Source organism: Arvicanthis niloticus, chromosome 16, assembly GCF_011762505.2.
Source record: "Arvicanthis niloticus isolate mArvNil1 chromosome 16, mArvNil1.pat.X, whole genome shotgun sequence".
NCBI classification, from domain to species: domain Eukaryota; kingdom Metazoa; phylum Chordata; class Mammalia; order Rodentia; family Muridae; genus Arvicanthis; species Arvicanthis niloticus.
The window spans coordinates 67,022,025-67,046,234 of record NC_047673.1 but is presented as its reverse complement, the minus strand read 5'-3'; the positions used below and the strand labels follow the sequence as shown (position 1 = coordinate 67,046,234).

The window sequence follows — 24,210 nt, the reverse complement described above, 5'->3', positions numbered from 1 at the left end:
TAAGTATTCTTAACCACTAAAGTATTTCTCTTGCCCCTTTAGTAACATTTATTAAAGATTCAGTCTCCTACCCATTTTCAATGTTTTTATCGCTTTTAGGTGATTCATGGGTTCCTTTCTGCTTTTTCTATTTTATTCTGTTGGTTTGTGTATCTGTGTATTTGTTTTGTTGTTGTTCTTGTTAGGGCCTTGCTGCCTTTGATATTATGGCTCTGTGGCATAATCTGAAATCTTATATTATTTTACTTGTAGTATTGCTCCATTTACTTAGGATTGCTTTGGTTATTCAGTGTCATGTATGCTTCCATGTAGATATTAGGCTTCTTTTTCTAAGTCTGTGAACAACATCTTTAGAATTTGGATAGAAAATACATTTGGTACATAGAATACTTTGGGTAATGTAGTCATTTTAAAAATTGTTTATTCACAAACATGAAAGAGCCTTTTCTCTTCTTATGTCTTTATTCAGTGTTTTAAAGTTTTCACTATACAAGTGTTTAGTTCCTGGTTAGAATTATTTCTAGGTAAATGTTCTTATTGTTTAGGCTTTTGTGAATGACATTACTTTGTTACTTGTGTATTGGAAAGGTACTAATATTTATTTGTTGATTTGAATCCTGCTCAATTTATCAGACTTAAGAATATTTTGATTGGGTTTTATAGTCTTTTAAATATAGCCTAGAAAAAGATAAATTGAATTCTTTTCTACAATTATCTCTTATTTATTCGTACTGCCTTAATGCTCTGGTTAAGAATTCAAAGACTAAAGTAAATATGAAAATAGTGAATAGATACTTTTGTTCCTTATTTCAAAGGAAATATTTTAATTCTTGCACATTTAATGTACAGTTGCATATACATTTGTTTTAAATTGCCTTTTTTATGTGATGGTATTATACTTTATTCCTAATTTCTCCAGGATTCTCATCATAATGGGATATTGAACTTTGTCAAAGCCTTTTTCTGTATCTGTTGAGATGATAGTGCTGATTTCCACTTTTTATTCTGTTTATGCATCGTTTATATTCTTTGCATATCTTGAACTATTAACTTCTGTATCACATTTTATTTATTGATTCACATATGTTGAAATATCTTTTAATACCTGAAATAAAACCTGTTTTGTCATAATGTAGGATTTCTTCAATATGTTATTGTATTTTGTTTTCAAATACTTTATTGAACAGGTTGCATGTTTATTCACTAGGGATGGCACATAACTTTCTGTGTTTTTCTCTTCTTTTTTGGATTTTCGATGAAGGTAATACTGGCTTACCAGATTGATTTTGATAGCATTCCTTTTGTATTCTGTGGAACCTTTTGAGAGTATTACTGTTGTCTTTGGAAAATGTGATAGAATTTGGAAGTAAATTGTTTTGGACTGGGGCTTTTGTTTTGGGGGAGACTTTATTAGAATTTCAATTTTATTCCTTGTTATATATCTAAGTAAGTTGTTTCTGTCTAATTGGTTTAATTTTAGTACATAATAATTCAAACTCTTACCTGAGTTTTCTGTTTTATTGGAATATACATTTTCAGCACCCTGAAATGTATTAGCATCTGTTGTAATGTCCTTATATTGTCTTTAATTTTATTATGTTGTCTTCTCTTTTGATCAGTTTGTCTAGGAGGAGGGGGTTTCCAAACTGTTTACTTTTTGTTTTGTAGTTTATATTATTCGTTAAGATTACATTTCATTAATTGTTGCCCTGATCTCTGATCTCTATAATTTGTTTGTATTTAATGCTTTAGATTGATTGTGTTCCTGTTTTCTTGAACATTGAAGCTGTATCATTAGTTTTTAGTGAGCTCTCTGTATTTTAAAGTCTTGGATATGTTTCTCCTTTTGTTTGATTTTATAATATTATAAAAATTTTCCTGAGCTTCTTTAATATGACTCACAGATCATAGAAGAACATATTATCTAGTCTTCATTAGTTTTGTATACTTTTTATAGTATCTTTGCTATGTATTTCTCATTTTTTCCATTATTATCTGATTAGACACAATGTGCATTTAATATTTTTTGTTAAGACTTTCACTGCATTGTAAAATGTTACCTATTTATAGAATTTTTTTATGGCTAGCCAAAACCATCTGTTTTACAGCAGTTGATTGGAATATCCTACAGATAATACCTTTTTAAGTATAAAGTTTTTTTGCTTTTTTTTTTTTTTTTTTTTTGTGGAGGTAGATTTGAAAAGGATGTCTGCATTTCTTACTCTTACAATATTTGTACCTAGCTTTAATACCCAGTATTGTTTGCTTTGTGAAATTGATTGTATTGATAAGGTCTCTTTTACTGTGCAGTGACTCTCTGTATCTCTTAAGACTAAGTTGGACCTGAATCTACAGTGTAGTTGCTCTTGCTTGCCCTCATTTTCAGCTAACTTGGCATAGGTTGGGTTGTTTTGTTTCGTTTTGATTTTAACTTTTATTTTACTTTTAGTATTTGTTTTACTTTGTATTGAGTTTTTTTTAAGACATTCAGCAGTTGGATCTTGCTTTATCATTCAGACTGCTTGTCTGTCTCTTTTAATTGAACATTTAAGACCAGTAACATTTAGCATAATTATTGAGAGATATTTGCCATAATTTTAAAATATATATTTGTTACTGTTCTTCCTTTTCTGTGTAGGTTTCCCTTTAAGTATCATTAAAATGCTGGCTCACCAGGTTTTAACTCCTTTACTTTGTACTTTTTTGGATTATCTTTAATTTTCAGTATGTAAAAAAGACATTAGTATATTAATCTTCATTGGTAGTTATAGTAGTTTGATTTATATTGCTGTTATAAGCTGCATGACCAAAAGCATCATAGAGAGGAAAGAGTAATTTAACTTAGACGTTGCAATTATTGTTGGGGAAGTCAGGACATGAAGCCAGGTCAGGAACCTGGAGGCAGGAACTGAAACACAGACTGTGGAGAGGTGTTGCTTGCTGCCTTGCTTTCCATGGCCTGCTCAGCCTATATTCTTACACAGTCTAAGATCATTTGCTAAGGTGTGGCTGGGCCCTCCCACATTAGTAATTAATCAAGAAAATGCTCCCTAGAGGGTAGTCTAGTAAAGGCATTTTCTCAGTTGAGGTTTTCTCTTCCCAGATTACACTAACTTGTATCAAGATACAAAACAACAAAAACAACAGCAGCAACAAAACCCCCAGCCAACCTATGAACCAACCATCCAACCAACCAAACACACAACCATCCAACCAACCAAGGAAACTAGGTAGTAGTCATTTTCTCCCACAGCTTGAAATGATGTTTTCATGTTTTCCTGGCTTTTACGACTTTTCCTAAGACACTATTGCTTTTAGTTAAATTTATATTTATTCTTGTCCTTTTTAATGGTGTCTTTTTGTTTGGTATCTATTGTCTTTTTAATATATATATATATATATATATATTATGCTTTTTGAGATTATAATTATCTCATTTCCCTTTTCCTTTTTCTCTTTTCAAACTTTCTCATATACCCCTCTTTTGAGGATAATATTTAAAAATGGCAGCACCCAATCTGGCTTGTTCTTATGGGGCCACCATGTTCCTGACTAGACAAGGCCTGAGGCCAAGAACAGTGGCCTGCTCTCACTGCTGCTTGGCTTTGACAGCAGCTCAGACCAGCCAGAAGTACAGGCCCTGGCAACCACGAGATGCCATTGTGGTGGCTAGATCAGCCAATCCACCATACTGTCTTCACAAAGCTTGGTTGAACCCCAGACAATATCCACCATCCACATGGTACCCAGTAGAAATGAGATGCTAAAGCTAAATTATTATCCAAAGGATTTATGTATTTAGAAATGCTCAATTAACAATTTGCCCACACAATTAGAGTTCTTTCCCAAGATCTAACCTTAAGGTATAAATTGTTACTCAGGACTGTTCTGGACCCATGTGTGGTTCTCCGTGGCTCCTACATCTCTCTTTTTTCCTCCTCTTCCTCTCCTCATTCCTCCCACATTAGCTCCTCCAAAATTATGGAGCTTCATTGTAAAATGTGTGTGTGGGGGGATATCCTACTACACCCCTCCTTGCTCTTTTACAAATTTATGACTTCATTTTTTCATTAATTGTTACACACACACACACATACTTCTAAATATGTAAGTACAAGCAATTCAGTGTGCACAGTGTTACTTGTATGTGTGTGTTCTGGGCTGACTGTGATGTGCTCTTTCCTGGAGATGACTGTTTCTCCTGCTCTCAGCCTTCCTTAGTTGTCTGTAGTTCTTTGTGTAGGTTTGAACACTGCAATGGGGGCACAAATACTGTAAATGCCGAAGGACCAGGGAGTTTGCTGTGAGATTATGTCTCCTAGAAATACCAAAAGCTACACTCAAGAATTGTGCCAACATGATGGCCCAAACACGAGATGAATGAGGACAAGAGCACATTTGCAGTCTTTTCAGCAGAACTACAGTGTGACGTGGAGAAAGTCTTTTTTGCTTATATATCTTTGAATTGTAAATGCCTCCTATGCTCTAATGCCTTTGTCTTTTTCTGATCTGGGAATCTTGTGTTCCAACTTCATTTGATACATTTTCTATGCCTTTATTTTATAGTTTTGCTTCTTCTCTTATCCTGTTAATTCTTGGGTTTTGTCTTTTGGTTATTTCTGAGAATCATTAAATGTTGTGGTCATGTTTGTTTTTTCTTTATTTTTTAATTTAGTGATATTTAATGTGATATTTCTTTAACCTCATCTTCAGTCCCTGATAGTCTTTATTCTGCTGATGTAGCATATTTGAAGTTACTTTTTTTTCCTGCTTTAAACTTTGTTTTGACATTTTCATATACGTATACAGTTTATCTCAATTATATCCACTACCTCATCCTTCTTTTCAGCTTACCATGGCCGTTCCTCTCCAATCCATGACATTATAAAGAAATAAATCCTATGCTTAATTTAACTAGTGCTTCCTTTATGCTCATGACTTTGAGACATGAACAACCTACCAGTGACACCCTTCCAAAGAAAAGTGACTCTGCCTCAGTAGCCAACTTTTACCAGTAGTTCCTCAGTTGGAGATGGGACAGTTGTAACTGGCTTGGTATTATACTGGTCTTGTGCAGGTAACCACAGCTGTGAGTTCATGAATGCATATGCAGAGAACAGCACTCACTCTGCCTTCTGCCTTCGTTCTTTGAGTCTTGGGATGCTGTGGGGGTGTTGATATCGACACCTCATCTATCACTGAGCACTCAAAGTTGCTTATTCTTAGCAGTTTGAATAGTAATGCACCTGCATTAAACTTTACTCACTGCAATAAGAAGCTCATTTGGCCAAGGTTGGGAATAATACAAATCTATAGGTATAAATATAAATATTTAGAAGACAACTTGATAATGTTACCATTGAAAAACAGCAGCAAAAGATTCTCTCTTGGAGCACATACCTTCTCTAGCTATAAGTTCTGACTCTGCATACATTGCCAGGCATGAATTCCCTTTTGTGGGACAGTACTCAAATTCATCAAAAGAGTTACTGTTTATACCCATAAACAATCTTGATTGTTCAGGTGACACAGCTTGCCTGGCAGGTCTGTATTTTATAATGCAGTGTTCAGTGCTGGGGAATTAAATATTTTTATCAGTTTTTTTATTTCTAGTATTTCTAGTATTTCTATGTTCCTGTATTTACCAAATCTCAGTTTTCTTACAGAACTGTGTTGCTGACTATTATGTAGGCCTGGCATTAATGTCTTTATTTTATCTTCTTGTTAGAAGTGTCCAGCATTTCTATTTCAATTATCTTACAATTAAGTTTTAAGCTTTAAGAGGTTTTATATTACCTTGCTTTTTTGTAGTTTTTAAATTTCTAAGTTAGGATTTATGCATCATTTAGGGTGTGCATACCTTTGAAAAAATTAATTTAGTGCTTTTAAAATTTATTGAAGCTTATCTCAATAATCATCTTCCAGATAATCATTACCTGTTGTACTCATAGTCTCAATCATTTTCATTAGAAAACTCAGAGCAAAAAATCAACAATAATTACTTTTGTTATCTCTTTAAGATTGTTTCATAAATGTTAGTGTTATATACATGTGATGTAAATGTAGAGATACTACTTCTTAATATCAAAGTTTGAAACAAAGTTTTTTGAGTTATACATAAAATTCCTGAGATTGATTAGAATAATTGAAATTAACCCTAGGTCAGTCTTGCTCTGAAGCAGTGGCATAATGGTCACTCTATTAGCTGCTGTTTATGATGTGAACATTTTAGCCTCCTCCATATTTCCTCTGAGGGTGTAGCAAGAGCTATATCTTGTCTCATAGATTTTTAGTAGTTCAAGCCTGCCTGCCTGCCTGCCTGCCTGCCTGCCTGCCTGCCGTCTGTCTGGGTGTGCACCATGTGAATGCATTGCCCATGGAGGCCAGAAGAGGAGTTAACACATAACTGTTAACAGTATGTGAGTACTGGGAACAAAACCATGGCCCTCTGCAAGAGCAGTAAATGCCTTAACTACTGAAGCATATTTTCTAGCCCCTCGAAATTTTTAAAAATTAGTAAACAGCAAGAGAAGTTAAGAAATTTTTTTAGATTAAAGAGTCAACTAATGTAAAAGTTTGAATGCAACTATAGGATCAGGTATTACGTGAAATAGGCCAGACCTTCCTCTCTCTCTACCCGCAGCTTATGTAGAAGCTAGCAATGTATATCTCATGGAAATGGAGACCAGAGATGCTAATATAAGTGTGTTAAACTGCTAGTCTACTAGTAGTAGATAAGGGATGGGAGAGGACAGAAAGGGTTAGCAATTAGATAAAAAAAAAAAAAAAAAAAAACCTGATAGGAATAGTTTGAGGGCTCTGTAGCTCAGTGAAGTGACTGCAGCTAACTGATCCACTTTATATTTCAAAATAGCTTTAAGAATGAATTTGAATGTTTTAAACATAAAGATATGGCAGATGGGGCTGGGAAGAAAGCTCAGTTGGGAAAAAACTTGTCTCTCAAGCATAAGAACTGAAGTTTTATTCGTAGAATTCATGAAGAAAAGTCTGGGCATGGTGGCATACATTTGTAATCTCAGTGTTGGAGAGGTGAAAACAGAAAACAGAAGGCTCTCTGAAGACCACTGGCCGGCCAGCCTAGCCTAGCCTACTTTGGCTTCATGAAACCTGAGGAAGGACACCTGAGGCTGTCATCTGGCCTCCATGTGCTTGTGCTCATGTGTGTCTGCCTTGAGTATCAGTCTTCAGGAGCCATTTACCTGTTATGATAGTGTCTCTCATTAGAACCCAGGGACCCGTAATTAGACTAAGCTGGGTGTCCTGGGATCCACAAGGATCCTTCTACTTCTGCTTCCCCCATGCTGGGCTTACAATCACATGATACCATGCCTGGCTATTTGTATGAATTCTGAAGATTGAAGTTCAAGCATGAAGAGATTGTCTCCCCAGCCTCTTCCTGATAGTTTTCCTTTCTTCAAGGTCTTGGTTTGTTTGTGCTTTGTTTAGTATTTCTTATCGGTATTTTGTTTAGTTGCTCGTCCCTGACTTTAAATATAGTAGTACCCTGAGATTCTACCCCTAGTTTTACTGAATTTTAGGATTATACTTTGTTTCACGGTTTTAACAATTTCCTTGGTATCAATATTTCTAAAATTGAACTATAACATCAATTGCGTACTTAAATTTCAGTAGGTCAAAATAAAGCCCATTGCTCCTGTGTCCCCATCACCAATATTTTTCCTCTATGTTGTTCTCAGTAACATCTACTCAGCCAGCCACAAGAAAACCTCAACATCATTGATCTCTCCTTTGGTTCAAATTCCTCTGGAGTACTGATTCTCCTGAAGGGTGCTTATGCTCTCCTTAGCCCGTGGCTCTCAGACGCATTCATCAAAATCCAGCATACCTTCTGGTGTTCCTAAACATATACATTCTTCCAAAGCCTTTTACAGCACTTGCCATGTTTCAGCACAGTATTGTGTCTTGTGGGTTAGTGCTTTTCCTTTAATGTGTGAAGGTTTCTATAGCAGTCAGTACTAATAGGTGATGAGTAAATTTTTGTGTAATTTTAGAAATTATTTAACTGGACATATCCTCAGATTTTTTTATTATTTACTTGTTGATATAACCACAGTTTTAAGAATATGATCTTTTTCTGTGTAAAAGTTTTAACACTTCTTATTATCTAAGTAATAGAATTCCAACTGTACCATGGTAGACAACATCCTAAATAAGCTGGCCCTCTATCCATCCCTCCCTTCATCTCCTCCCCCTCTCTCTTTCTCTTCTTCTAAATGTGTATTATTTTTAGCCACATAACTCCATGTTCTCTAATATTTGTATTTTGTATAGTAATCTTTAATATCTCTTAAGTTTTCCTTTGGTGAAAAATCCTGTCTTTCACAACTTATGGGAACTTTATATGTGGCATATCCCTAACCATCCTGTTTACCAAAGTGTTGTTATAACTGCATCACAAAATGTATCACAATCTGCTGTTTCTGTGAATATACACGCAGCTTCCTCATTGAGGCAGAATTGATTAATAGTGGAGATTATGTCTGCTTGTGGTTTTTTTTGGTTTGTTTGTTTGGTTCGTTGGTTGGTTCAGTTTGGTTTTGTTTTTTTTTTTTTTTTTTTTTTTTTTTTTTTTTTTTTTTTTTTTTTTTTTTTTTTTTTGTCATTTTGTTGAGGGTTGATTGCTATATGAAAGGTTGTAGGTAGTTCCTGAGTTTGGAATGCGCCCTAACAACAGGCAGAGCTGTAAATAAGAGAGTATGCTTGATGTTCTTTCATACAGATCTTTCACTTGCTTGGTGAGATTCACACCAAAGTATTTTATATTATTTATGACTATTGTGAAGGGTGTCATTTCCCTTAATTTCTTTCTCAGCCTGTTTATCCTTTGAGTAAAGGAGGGCTACTGATTTGTTTGAATTAATTTTATATCCAGCCACTTTGCTGAAGTTGTTTATCAGGTTTAGGAGTTCTCTGGTGGAAGTTTTGGGGTCACTTAAGTATACTATTATATCTGCAAATAGTGATATTTTGACTTCTTCCTTTCCTATTTTTATCCCTTTGACCTCCTTTTGTTGTCTAATTTCTCTGGCTAGGACTTCCAGTACTATATTGAATAGGTAGGGAGAGAGTGGGCAGCCTTGTCTTGTCACTGATCTTAGTGGGATTGCTTCAAGTTTCTCTCCATTTAGTTTGATGTTGGCTTACTGGCTTTCTGTAAATTGCTTTTACTATGTTTCGGTATGGGCCTTGAATTCCTGATCTTTTCAAGACTTTTACCATGAAGGGGTGTTGAATTTTTGTCAAATGCTTTCTCAGCATCTAGTGAGATGATCATTTTTTTTCTTTGAGTTTATTTTTATAGTGGATTACATTGATGGATTTCCGAATATTGAACCATCCTTTCATTCCTGGGATAAAGCCTACTTGATCATGATGGATGATTGTTTTGATGTGTTCTTGGATTCGGTTTGCGAGAATTTTATTGAGTATTTTTGCATCGATATTTATAAAGGAGATTGGTCTGAAGTTCTCTTTCTTTGTTGGGTCTTTGTGTGGTTTAGGTATGAGCATAATTGTGGCTTCATAGAATGAATTGGGTAGAGTTCCTCCCGTTTTTATTTTGTGGTATAGTTTAAAGATAATTGGTATTAGATCTTTTTTGAAGTTCTGATAGAATTCTTCACTAAAACCATCTGTTCCTGAGCTTTTTTGGGTGGGGAGACTTTTAATGATGGCTGCTATTTCTTTAGGGGTTATGGGACTGTTTAGATGCTTTATCTGCTCCTGATTTAACTTTGGTCCCTGGTATCTGTCTAGGAAACTGACCATTTCATCCAGATTTTTCAGTTTTGTTGAGTATAGGATCTGATATTTTGTAGTAGGATCTGATGATTTTTTGAATTTTCTCAGTTTCTGTTGTTATGTTTCCCTTTTCAGTTATGATTTTATTAATTTGGATACTGTCTCTGTGCCCTCTGGGTACTCTGGCTAAGGCTGTATCTATCTTGTTGATTTTCTCAAATAACCAACTCCTGGTTTTGTTGATTTTTGTATAGTTTTATTTGTTTCTACTTGGTTGATTTCAGTCTTGAGTTTGATTATTTACAGCCATCTACTCCTCTTGGTTGTATTTGCTTCTTTTTGTTCTAACACTTTCAGGTGTGCTGTCAAGCTGCTAGTATATGCTTTCTCCAGTTTCTTTTTGGAATCACTCAGAGCCGAGTTTTCCTCTTAGCACTACTTTCATTGTGTTCTATAAGTTTTGGTATGATATGTCTTTATTTTCATTAAATTCTAAAAAGTCTTTAACTTCTTTCTTTATTTCTTCCCTGGCCACATTAGCATTGAGTAGAGTGTTGTTCAGTTTCCATGTGAATGTGGGGCTTTCCATTGGTTTTGTTGTTATTGAAGACCAGCCTTAGTCCATGGTGATCTGATAGGATGCATGGGATTATTTCAATTTCTTGTTGAGGCCTGTTTTGTGACCAATTAGATGCTCTATTTTGGAGAAGGTACGATGAGGTGCTGAGAAGTAGGTATATTCTTTTGTTTTAGGATGCAATGTTCTTTGGATATCTGTTAAATTCATTTGTCCCTGAAGAAAGAAATTGAAGATCTCAAAAGATGAAAAGATCTCCCATACTCATGGATTGGCAGGATTCATATTGTAAAAATGTCCATCTTGCCGAAAGCAATCTACAGATTCAATGCAATTCCCATCAAAAGTCCAACTCAGTTCTTCATAGAGATAGAAAGAGCAATTTGCAAATTCATTTGAAATAACAAAAAACTCAGGATAGTGAAAACTATTCTCAACAATAAAAGAACTTCTGGGGGAATTATCATCCCTGACCTTAAGCTGTACTACAGAGCAATAGTGATTAAAAACTGCATGGTATTGGTACAGAGATAAGCAGGAAGATCAGTGGAGTAGAATTGAAAACCCAGAAATGAACCCACACACCTATGGTCACTTGATCTTTGACAAAGGAACTAAAACCATCCAGTGGAAAAAAGACAACATTTTCACCAAATGGTGCTGGATCAACTGGAGGTCAGTATGTAGAAGAATGCAAATTGATCCATTCTTATCTCTTTGTACAAAGCTCACGTCCAAGTGGATAAAGGACCTTCACATAAAACCAAATAAACTGAAACTAATAGAAGGGAAAATAGGGAAGAACCTCGAATACTTGGCCCAGGGGAAAAGTTCCTCAATAGAACACCAATGGCTTATGCTCTAAGATCAAGAATTGACAAATGGGACCTCATCAAATTGCAAAGCTTCTGTAAGGCAAAGGACATTGTCAGTAGGACAAAATGGCAACCAACAGATTGGGAAAAGATCTTTACCAATCCTATATTCTATAGAGGTCTAATATCCAATACATACAAAGAACTCAAGAAATTAGACTCCAGACAACCAAATAACCCTATTAAAAATGGGGTACAGAGCTAAACAAAGAAGTCACAACTGAGGAAACTCAAATGGTTGAGAAGCACCTAAAGAAATGTTCAACATCCTTAGTCATCAGGGAAATGCAAATTAAAACAACCCTGAGATTCCACCTCACACCAGTCAGAATTGTTAAGATCAAAAACTCAGTTGATAGCAGGTGCTGCAGAGAATGTGGAGAAAGAGGAACACTCCTCCATTGTTGGTGGGATTGCAAGCTGGTACAGCTACTCTGGAAATCAGTCTGGAGGTTCTTCAGAAAATGGACATGAGGACCCAGCTATACTACTCCTGGGCATATACCCAGAAGATGCTCCAATATAACAAAGATGCATGCCTCACTATGTTCATAGCAGCCTTATTTATAGGAGAGGAGGTCCTTGGTCCTGTGAAGGCTGGATGCCCCATTGTGGGATCATTGGAGGGCAGGGAGGTTGGAGGTGAATGGGTAGGTAGACACCCTCATAGAAGCAGGAGGAGGGGGTGGACTAGGGAGTTTCTGAGAGGGGGAATGGGTAAAGGGGCTAACATGAAATGTAAATAAGTAAAATATCCAATAAATTATGCTTGTTGCCCCAGCAGAGGGGGATGCTAGAGGGGTGAGGCAGGAGTGGGGGGGGGGGAAGCACCCTCCTAGAGCCAAAGGGGAAGGAGCTTGGGATGTGGGGCTTGTTGAGTGGAGACCAGGAAGGGGGACAACATTTGGAATGCAAATAAATGAAATAATTTTTTAAAAAAGAAAGAAAAAGTTATTGTATCCTTTTTTTCTTGTCCTAGTATGCTACAAAGTTACTTAACAGTAATTGATGGTCATTAATGAATATTAGATTGACATATTGGTTTAATAACAGGGTGGACACAATGATCCAGAAAGTTAGGGCATTAAGGAAGAAAGCTGTTAAACAAAAGCAAAGAAAGAGAATGCAGGCAGTGTCCTGACCTCCGAAACAAGAAGGGGAACTGATTATAAATAGATCATTGGATGTTGCAATTATAAATCCCGAGTGTATTCCATAAAGTAGCAAAAGTAGACATCATATGGCAATGAATTCTAAAATACAGAGTTCTTCCTCTTAATTATAAAACTTGAGCTGATACTTTTATGGAAGCTGGCTGGCAGACAAAATATAGCTGTATCTATATAAAGATCTAGAATCCTGAATACATTATATTAATTTAGAGAGGCTTTATATCTCTTTTGTCAGTGGATAGCCAGTGGTAAAACTGATTTTTTTTTTTAAAGTCTGGAGACTTAATATTGCTGCAACAATGTTATCACAGGAGCCTCCAACACCACTGGCATGTTAGACTCAGCATGGCAGATACCATATTTTTCATAATTGTTTTGATTATTGATTCTTCAGAAATAAAATACCAATGCCATCTCAGCATGATGTCCCGGACTTGACAAAGCATGGTAATAAAGTAGAGAACATCATAGTTTATGTCTCCCACATTGTTTGCTACTAACATAACTAACGTTGAAGTTTTAGCGTATCCAAACTCTTTCTCCCCTGTCTTTATTTGGGTCAATGATCATACACAAAGTTGTCTTAAAAATAATTTAAGCAGAGATAGGGGTAGGAAAAAGGAAGAAGGAATGAATGCATAAGAATTCCAAGTTACTCAGCATTACCGTTACATGTGGAAGATAATAAATCTTAGCAACTTATTATGAATTAGTGATCTTTATGGAAACACGTATTTTCTGACCTTACAGTTGAAGGCACATTTCTCTGATGTGTTTTTCTTTATCACAGACGTGTTTTGCATGTCCACCATGACATCTTAGTGGTTTATTCAGGACTAAACAGCCTTTTATTCTTGCCACGTTACTCCTTCCCCCCACCCATCTATTATTTGTCCTGCATTTGTGCCGAAATTCTTAGAATTTTGTAAACTAGATACTGATGTTTATTACCAGGTTACATAATTTGATTTACAAGCACATATATTTTATTATAATTCATATTTAATCTCTTAATTATATTTAAATATGTATTGTATAAACAAAATCAAAATTGTTGTACTTATGTTTATATAGGATGAAGATATTTTAGATTAGCAATCTTGGCAGATTTCCTAATAAAGTATAATAGTTCAACAAAGATTGAATATCAGTTACTAGTTTCTCAGGTCTGCTTCTTGACATTTGATGTTCTAAGAAATTAGATGTGTTTATGATATGCTTAGTATTGTTTGTTTAGCTTTTTGTGGTACTGGGAATGGAATACAGGGCCTTGCAAATGTTAGGCCAACACTGTCATTCTGAGCCATTCCCTCTCCTGAGAAATAAGATATAGATGTTAATTACTAGGTGATAGGACTTAGAGTTTCATAAAGCTAGAATTGAGTTTGTGGTCACAGTAAGATCCCAGTAGATATTTTGTGACTGTTGATATACCTTTGATGAACTAGGAAATGAATTGGTTTATAGCTTACAAGATCATAAGAGATCACAGTTAAAAATGAAAAATACTCAAGGTAGCAAATACGGAGACAACGTGTGGAGCAAAGACTGAAGGAAAGGCCACCCAGAGACTGCCCCACCTGGCTTTTCCTTCCCACATACAGTCACCAAACGCAGACACTACTGTAGATGCCAAGAGATGCTTGCTGACAGGACCCTGATATGACTGTCTCCTGAGAGGTGCTGCCAGAGCCTGACCAATACAGAGGCAGATGCTCACAGCCAACCATTGGGCTGAGTGTAGGGAGGAGTTAGAGAACTAAAGGAACTGAAGGGGTCTGCAACCCCATAGGAAGAACAATATCAACCAACCAGACCTCTCACCCCCACCCCAGAGCTCACAGGGCCTAAACCACCAACCAGGAAGTACACATGGAGGGATCCATAGCTCTAGATGCATTTGTAGCAGAGGATGGCCTTGTTGGGCATCAGAGGGAGAAGAGGCCCTTGGTCCTGTGAAGGTTAGATGCCCCAGTGTAGGGGAATTTAAGGGTGGGGAGTCCGGAGTGGGTTGGTGGGGGGGGCACCCTCATAGAAGCAGGGGGAAGGAAGATGGGATAAGGGGCTTGAGGGGAGCAGGAAAGGGGATAACACTTGAAATGTAAATAAAGAAAATATCCAGTTAAAAAAAAAAAGAAAAGGATTATACTTTCCAAACCATATCAGGAGTGATGGAGGCCTCTTAGTCCAGTTTAGCAGTGTTAAACATAAAGCTTTCAAATTTTGAAAATACATATTACAGCAAATGTTATTTCAAACTTTGAAAGTATTTCTAGAAATATGAGAAATGGCAATTTAGACTATGACTAGTTTACATAAATGAGTTTGTGTAAGTCCATATTTTTCCTTGAAATGAAACATAAATAATTAAATAAAAACACCATATCCCTGCTTATATTCATTTATTTTGATAATGTCAATATTTATTCCTTGTAAGAGTGGAACAGCAGTATACTTAGAAGGAAATGCAATCTAATGATGCATACTTTTTCCTTTGGTACCCGAAGGTTAAATGGGTAGCAACCAGAATGCCTTAAACAAGATTGGTATATTGATTAAAACGCTGATTTAACAGCTCGCAGTTTCCCCCTTGGAAACCTGCAAAAGATAAGCCAGCTGCTGTCTTAGAGTGCTCAGTGTCCACTGAGAGTACACTATCTATCATCACAATATGGTGATGAGAGGTGTTTTATGTTTGTGTTAATTTCCCCCACTAAATCAGTAATTATTACAATCCTGTCCCTGCTGTTTACCCTGCAGCTGTTTTTCCATTTGTCGAGAGAGCGGGTGTTCTCTGAGGACCGCACACGTTTCTATGGTGCAGAAATTGTCTCTGCTTTGGACTATCTACATTCTGGAAAGATTGTGTACCGTGATCTCAAGGTAAAAAAAAGTAATGAAAATTGGTTTTTTGCAGAGACTGTAGGGACAAACAAAGTAATTACAAAGTTACAGTTTTGAGACAAGCACTTAGGAGTGTTGTTTGCTGTAGTTGGTCTGAAATTTCACTCACTGATATGTAAGTGGCTTTTTTATGATTTTGTTTTTTCTATATAAAAATTCTCTTGACTATAAAAATTCTTGTTGACTATACAACACAGATCTACCAAGAATCATTTCATTATTTTGTAAATCCCCTAATTATAGAAATGGTAAGCATCTGAGTCAAATCAGATAATTTGCAAGTTCATTATTATTTTCAAACATCATAAAATGTTTATGAAGAGGCTTCAATAACAAGGTTATTGGAAGGAAAATATCTATTTTCATTGTAGTGTTAACTTTTTGATAGGACCATTTTTCTCACATATTTTCCCATAAACTCAGTAGTTTGCTTAGTTTTTCATTTGTCAAAACTCAGTATTGGTTGTATTGGTAAAAGAAGCCTGGCCATCTCTGAGTTCTTGTGAGTAGCCCTTAGTAGATTCAGAATAGCCTGAAAGGCCAGGTGGTAAATACTTTGGCCTATTCTGCCTGTCAAGGTATTTATTGGCACCATTCTGTTCTGCCACTGAAAGGTAAAAGCAGCCCTAGCCATTATGTAAATCAATATATTTGGCTATATGTCTACAAATCTTTACTTAAGAAGCAGTCGGTGGTTTAGATTTGATTTTTATATTATAGTTTACTGTTCCCTTCAGGAGATCCTGTAAGCAAATGGTAATTCCCATGATACAGTCATTAATAAGGTTGGCTTTGTTAAGAATTCTGATCATAGCATATTTCAACAACAGATTCTTATTTTAGCATCTTCCTTAAAATGTAAATGCTAGGGCTGGGTGCACAGCTCAGTGAAGGGCACTTGCCTAGTTTAAGTATTACACTGAGTTCCATCCCAGGACGTAGGCAGCTAGTTCTGAAGTGAGGATAGGAAAGCTAGATGTAACAGTCCACCTGTCCTCCCACCACTTGGAACACGGTTGTCCTATTTGTTTTTTATTAGGTTCTTATATCCCTATCTCCCTCTTAACCCTTATTCCACCCTGATCTCTTCCAACCCCCAACACTACATTGGAGAGAAAATTTAGAGTGGAAAGGAGATGTAGACCTCTATAGGCCTACCTCACTCCCAGCATCTCATTGGCTCTCAGGTAGCCAGATGTGATCCTGTCTCTTTTTCATTGGCTCACTCCATTGCTTGATCTGGCTTCAGTGGTCTCTGGCCATGAAGGCAGTTTCTACGTTGGCTCAGGGAGGAAATATCAGCAGTGCCTGCGCCAGCACTGCAGCTGGGCTGTTTGGCTAAGTTTCTCCTACAGAAACCAAAACTCTCACTATAGAACACTGAAGTACAATCACAGATATGAAGCTGCCCTGGGCAATTTAGTGAGACTCTACCTTAAAGTAAAAATATAGGACTGGGAGCTAGCACCATGGATAAATTACTTGCTGTGCAAGCAGGGGGACTTGGGTTCTGACTTCAATACCCAGGTAAAACCCAAGTGTGATCACATGTCTGTACTTCTAATACTCAGACAGTGAAGACAAGTGCATCCTGGGGGATTTCTAGACAGTAGTTTAATTCAAATGCCAAGGTTCAGGTTCAGTGCTGTCTCAGAAAGTAGGTTGGAGAAGTGATTGAGGAAGAAATCCCAGTATCAGTCTCTGGCTTCAACATGTTCTCACAGGTACACTAAGTACAAATTAACCAAGTGATTGTATTTAGATTGGTTATGTTTAGAACTTGAAATATGGTAGAGTTCAGCTCCTTAACAGGAATCTTCCCAACACACACATGTGTCCATACATAACACTGCATGCAGAGCTTGCTTACTATGAGTTGAAACATTGGTACTTAGGGGAAAATTGAAATCATCTTTTTGAGTCCCGAGACTCTCTCACCTCCCAGGTCTCTGGTACATTCTAGAACCCCTCTCTCAAATCTCCCAAGATTGCCTGTTTCCAATCTTTCTGCTGGCCCTCAGGGCTTCAGTCTTGTTCCTCCCTCCCCCAATACCTGATCATGTTCCCCTTTTTCCCTCCCTGTCTCCTCTCTCACCCATGTTCCTCCCTCCTTCTGCCCACCTCCTGTGATTGCTTTCTCCCCCCACCCCCAGCCCCAAGTGGGATTGAGGCATCCTTACATGGACCCTTCGGCTTGTTAACCTGCTTGAGTTCTGTGGATTGTATCCTGGATATTCTGTACTTTTTTTTTTTTTTTTTTTTTTTTTGCTAACATCCACTTATTAGTGAGTATATACCATGCATGTCCTTTTGGATCTGAGTTACCTCACTCAGGATGATATTTTCTAGTTCCATCTATATGCCTGCAAAACTCATGATGTCCTTATTCCTAATAGCTGAGTAGTATTCCATTGTGTAAATGAACCACATTTTCTGTATCCATTCTCCCATTGTGGGACATCTGGGTTATTTCCAGCTTCTGGCTATCACAAGTAAGGCTGCTATGAACATAGTGGAACACATGCCCCTGTGGCAATGTGGGGCATCTTTTGGGTATATGCCCAAGAGTGGTATAGCTGTATCACTCTTGCTTATATTTAAGTAACTGTTTTAAAGAGTAACTTTTATAAAATATTATTTCACTCAGTAATAATAAAATGTAGTATATATCGGTGTAGAGTCAATTAAATTATAAATGAAGGATTAGAGTACTGTACTTAAAAATAATGAGCTATATAGCTATAAAATATATACTTCAGGGATGATTAAATGTCTGAATGCCAAAATGAATACAGCTCAACCAAATGATTATATTTAGCTTATTTTAGAAATACAAATATGACATAATTTATCACCTTTATATCTATCTATATGTTGAGTATAGATGCTTTACAAAATCTAATTATATAGCATAATGATAAATATTACTTTTCTAAATATACTTAGAAATTGTTAACTATCTCATCATGAGTTTACCTTTTCCGTCACTACTCATGCTTATGAATCATACTTACAGGAAATAAGAAGGCAGAGAAACCTGGAATTAAGGAAATGAGAATAGTTTTGAAATTACTGGATAAATCCCTATTAGTGGTGGTAGATAGAATTACTCATAAATGAGAGATCTAAAGAAGACTGTTTATTTGAATGATTGCATCAATATTGAATATAACAGTCAAAATGGTCTTGTTTAGTATTGTCTCTAAACATTTCTAATCAAATGAATTATTATTATTAATGTTTTGTTCCCACATAATTGGTGATGAAATTAGATTTAACTCATTGAAATATAAGCAAGTACTTTATGTGTGAATGCCCCTAATGTAGTCATGATATTTAGCCTCTAACTTTACCAGACAATTAAATGTTCTCTGTTCTCTTAAATTTTACTCCCCTTTAAATGTTGCCTTAATTGAAACTTACAGTATAGGATAGAAAGCATATGACTATATATCAAAAGATGCATATAATTAAGAAAGCAAAATTTAAAATTTATATGCATGTTATTTGCATCTGCAGATCATAAAGTGATGCATGACAGAATGGGATCATTTAGGTAGGATCAGAAATTCAAAGCTGGTGTATATATTTGAGACAATGTTCTGCAAGCCTAAAAGCATTGCCTCCTTAAGGTAACAGATTAAATTGACACCAGTAAGATTATTGAAACATGAATATGTTAGTCAGCTTTCTGTTAATGATAACATAATACTTGAAAAGAAAATGGATTTATTTTAGCCTATAGTTTTAGTGACTCCGTTACTTTCCAAGACCAGGTGGACTCTTTGCTTTTAGACCTCTGATTTGAGGATGTCAGATAGCAATACTGGAAGCACGTGGTAGAAGCACCTCATTTAACTCATCAGTGAAAAAGCAAAGAAGGGAAGGGTCACTCTCACCTTCCACTAGGGCTCTCAACCAGGTCCCACTTCCTAAAGGCCCTGCAAGTGTATACAGGTATATCAGATGTAATTGTCATCTCAGAGGCTTACTGCTGATAAACTCACCCTTTTGAGTTTTTTCTGAACTCTGGCTAGCTGATTCAACTCAGCTTTTCCGGCTCAAATCCCTTGCCAAGCTAACTGATTCGATCTGGTTTCTCTGAGCTTCTCACTGAATTGCTCTGCTTGGCCTCAAACTAACGCAAGTAATGTATTCTAATCTTCTGACTCTTCTTATTTTTGGGGTTCAGCTGCCTCTGCTGACCAGCACTGAACTGCAAGAACTCATATACAAACTCAACTCCACTGCACAGTACTCACTCCCAACTGACTCTCTCCCTGCACTACCCTCTTAAGTCACCTCTTTCCTGTCCTTTCTCTTGAGAGTTGGGTGTATGCTATCTGACTCATTCTGTCAACCCTTTGTCTGATTTGTCATTTTTCCTGCCCCTCAGTTAAAGTTACTTTCAAACATGGCTACTTCCTTCTACAAATTAACTTTACCTTCATTGTTTAGGATTAAAGGTGTATACTAAGGGTGTGTCTGCATTTCAGCCAGATCACACAGACCTAGATCTTTGAATGTGATCCCTTGCCAGAGCAGCTGGCATGTTGTGTAGAGGATTAAAATCACCAAATGCAGCCTGAACATGAAGCCTTTGAAAGCAAGCTAAGTAAAAGTGCTGAAGAAGTGAGTTAGGCTTTAAGCAGAAGCAAGAGGGTAGCAGGCTTGATTATTGCTGGTATAACAGCTTTAATTCCATTAATTGCTAGCACCACTGCTTCTGCAATAGCATTGACACAAGGAGTTAAGATAACTACTTTTGTTAACCATCTAGCAAAAAAATGTTACTAATGTATTGAGTATACAAAAGGCATACAGGCATCTGGAACAACGAATGTTGCTCTATAACCCATTCAAATTATCTGAAGGGCGTTCAGGGTTCAAGAGTTAGGAGCCATCCCAAGTGTCATGACAAACATCATTGGAGTAGTGTTACTTTTGAAATTCAAAATGATTGTCATTATTATTTTAAAAAGTTTAAAGACACCAGTAGGATATTTGCCATAATCCTAACACCTCTCTGTGTGTTAACTTTGCATAGTGAGATTATGAATTTAAAGAATGCTGCTCTGTTGATCTTTGGTGCTGCAGATAATGCCAATAAAATTATTCATGGCCTGAGGTCCGTATTTCCATTTTAGTCAAACCTCAGGAATGGCATATATAGCTTGATCAGGCTAGTCCTTCTTGTCCTGGGAATACTTTTATTCTTGCCCATAGTGTTAAACTTGTCTCTAACGACATCAACAGGCTGGCAGCCAAAGCACATGACTTGAAACTGATAATGAAACCCCAGACAGAGTTATTAATTTAACAAGTTGGCAAGCCAAGGACATGTAAGATTCTGCACAGAGCCTTACCAACCTAAGACATAAGTGCATTCCTTATGATAATGCATATTCCAAGATGGGTAAGGAAGGCTTTCTTGTCAGAACAACCTAAGACAGGCTCAGTCTGGTTTATGCAATAAAAAGGGGGAGATGTGGAGAGCTTTTGGGCTGCCTGGCAGGAATCTGTCATTGGCCAAGGACAAGGAAATAGGCTGCTTGGAAGGAATTTGACATAGGCCAGGGACAAGGAAATGGACTACAGGCAGGAATCTGACATTGGGCTGGAACAAAGAAGTAATTTCAGGTAGGAGTCTAAATAATAGGCTACAACAAAGAAGTAATTTCAGGCAGAAATCTAAATATTAGGCTAGAACAAAGAAGTAATTTCAGGCAGAAATCTAAAACCTAGGCTAGAACAAAGAAGAAATTTCAGGCAGGAATCTAAATATTAGGCTAGAACAAAGAAGTAATTTCAGGCAGAAATCTAAAACCTAGGCTAGAACAAAGAAGAAATTTCAGGCAGGAATCTAAATCTTAAGCTAGAACAAAGAAGTAGGCTTCAGGCATGAAAATGACTTTGGGCTAGGACAGGGAAGTATGCTCATATATTTTGATCATTCTGATAAGCCCTTAGAAATAGTGATCACAGTAGTGATCACAGGGCTCTGTTTATTGTCATGCATGTTCTTTGATTATCTGGGTTTATTGTCTTCCTTGTTCCTGGACTATTTGTATCTATTGTATTGCTAGTTCCTCAACCTAGAACTGACCTTAATACTTGCATGTAATTTAAACAGTACAAAGGCAAAAAAGGAGGAGGGATGGGATAGGGGATTAATGGATGGGGGCAGTGGGGAAGGAGAATGGCATCTGAAATGTAAATAAATGAAATATCAAATAAAAAAAAAAGAATTCTACAAAAAAGAAAAGCCAGCTAAGGTGCAAAGTACAGCACCACAAATCATATTTCCTAGTCTAATGTGCTTTTGCTTATAACATTCATCCTAGAGTCTAAATAAAATCTAGATAAGAAAATGCAAATGTATTGCATTATGTCTAGTTGTTTTAAAAATCTTTGTGATATGTGTATATGTGTATTTAGTGTCTCTATGTAGATGTGTGCATATCACGGACTACCTTTGGAAGTCAGAGGACATCACCTTTTGTGTCATTCCTCACCTTCCACCTTGTTTGAGACAAGGTCTGTTTATTATTACCTGCACCAGGCTAGATAGATCTTGTGTTTCCAGAGGTTTTGTTTGTACTTCCCATTTCCCTGCAGGGACACTGAGATTATACTCTCCATGGGTCCTGGGTATTCACACTTGGATTATAAGCCTTGTACCAACTGAACCATTTTTCCAGCCCTTATACTTATTTTTAAAATTTAATTTTTGTGTGTGTGTGTCTGTCTTTCTACCTATTTCTGTACCTCTCAGTGCCCACAAAGACTGGAAACTGAAAATAGTGGCAACTGCTAAATTCTGAGCCATCTCTCTAGTCTTCAAAGCCCTAGATTTCTATAAGTTTAAAATCTAAAACAATTTAAAATATTTGAGTGACTGTTTTAGATACCAAAATAGTTTTAAAACATTATCATCAAAAACTGATTTAGAGCCAAGTGTAATAGCTCACACCTATAATCCAGGAGGATTTAATTTAATTCAGGAGACAGAGTTGGGTGGATCTCTGAGTTCAAAATTAGCCCTGCTCTCCACAGTATGTTCTAGGCCAGACAGAGCTACAAAATGAGACCCAGTCTTAATAAAGACTTACCCCTCTCCCCACAATTTAGGTTCTCATTTTGATCAGTTTGAGTAGACTCTGATTGTATAATGAATCTGTAAACCTTTACATGCAAATTAATCTGAGATACCTACAGTAGCTGGACTTCTTTTTTAAAAAATTAAGATTATTTAGACAGGGATGGGGGTGGGGGGGAAGGAGAGAAAGTGAGTGTTGGCACCCTGTGGAGATCCTGTAGGACTCCTTGTTGGAATCAGTTGTTCTTTCTGCCCCCTCAGGCTCCAGCAATCCAGTCCCTTTACACAGTTGACTGTCTCTGGATCCTGCATTTCCTTCTTAAACAGGGCTGATACCTATTTGTAGTGTCCTCCCATTCATCACTGGAAACAAATCTTCATGTCATGTTAACTTAGGAAGTTTTATTGGTTCTTTTTTTGTTTCATTGTAGCAAATAGTTATTAAAGCTTTTGTTATGTTTTCAGAAAGTAACTTTGCTCAAATTATTAATATAAGTCATTACATGAAATTCTGTTTTATTAAGGATCTCCTTAATAAATACTGTACTGCTTAAGAAAAATTGATACCATTTCAATATCCCATAAAAATCTGAAGATATCTCTTTCAAGACTCTTTATAGTCCTCCCAAACACAATATTTATTTTTAATGACCATGGTTGTCCATGTCCAGGCACCCTTATTCTTTACTTTTCTAACCCTTGCCTTACGCTTCATTTCATTCTACATCTATTAATACATGATGTGAATTTCAGATGAGATATGAAGGTATAAAATTTGGTACAATTCAGAATTTTTTAAAAATAGATTTTACCCATTATTTATAAAACCGTTTATTTTATTTTTTGTACCTAGAAATTCAGAATACTTTTTTTCAAATGCAGAGAAATAATAATATATTTCTCTTTTTAAGACTACTTTCTGATGCATATAAATCACATGAGCAAGATTGGTATAATAAACACAAGTCTAAATTATAGTGGGGTTTACAGTGGTATAGAAAATTTATTCAGTTTGTTCTTATTGTTATTTATTATTTGAGCTTTTACAAAAACTATACAGTATACATGTGAATGTATAGGCTATATAAGGACTGATAATCTGTTAATTACAGCCACGTCTCTTTCCAGTGCCCTATTAATCACTTTTCAGACCTGTTGTCTTGTTGTTGAAGCTTATAGAATAAATGATGCTGTCTTCACACAGTTGGAGAATTTGATGCTAGACAAGGATGGACATATAAAAATCACGGATTTCGGACTTTGCAAAGAAGGGATCACAGATGCAGCTACCATGAAGACATTCTGTGGCACACCAGAATATCTGGCACCAGAGGTAGGCCCAAGTTCACTTACAGGAAAAATAACACCAGTATTTCTTAAAACATTTAAATATTTTTGTCCAATTGCAACATTCACTTTTTTTAAAACAAGATTTTAATCATAATAATTTAATTGCTTTTAACTCACATGATGGGTATTTTAAGACCATAGACATATGGAAATTGATTTTTTTTGCAGTTTGTAAGCCCATGTTTTTGATAAAGTGAATTGGATCATTATTTTTTTCTTACTATATATTTTATTTTTTGCTTACATTCATTTTAGTTTATTTGTTAAAATAGGATAATTGAGTAGCTTCTGTAAGCACATTTATAGTTTTATAAACTATCTTGTACTTTAGAAGCAGAGATTTTAGTGATTGTTGGTATTTGGTCCTTGACTACTGGAAATTGTTTTGTTGAAGATCTTGAAAAAAATGACTTACTTACATTTTGAAGTTCATAAGAAAGGATGAAGAAG

The 24,210-nt window shown here is 36.2% G+C and overlaps 1 protein-coding gene across 6 annotated transcripts in view; it reads left to right on the top strand.

Annotated features, from left to right (window-relative positions):
* Positions 1-24,210, top strand: part of Akt3 (AKT serine/threonine kinase 3) — a 235,279-nt gene that overhangs the window by 171,896 nt on the left and 39,173 nt on the right. For all 6 annotated transcript variants that reach the window (XR_013104487.1, XR_004608447.2, XM_076914571.1 and 3 more), the window contains 2 exons: positions 15,168-15,290; positions 23,615-23,743. Coding sequence is in view for 4 of the 6 variants with exons in the window: in XM_076914571.1 (XP_076770686.1) it covers positions 15,168-15,290; positions 23,615-23,743 (252 nt within the window). In the remaining 2 variants the exon portion in view is untranslated. The remainder of the gene's footprint in view (positions 1-15,167; positions 15,291-23,614; positions 23,744-24,210) is intronic.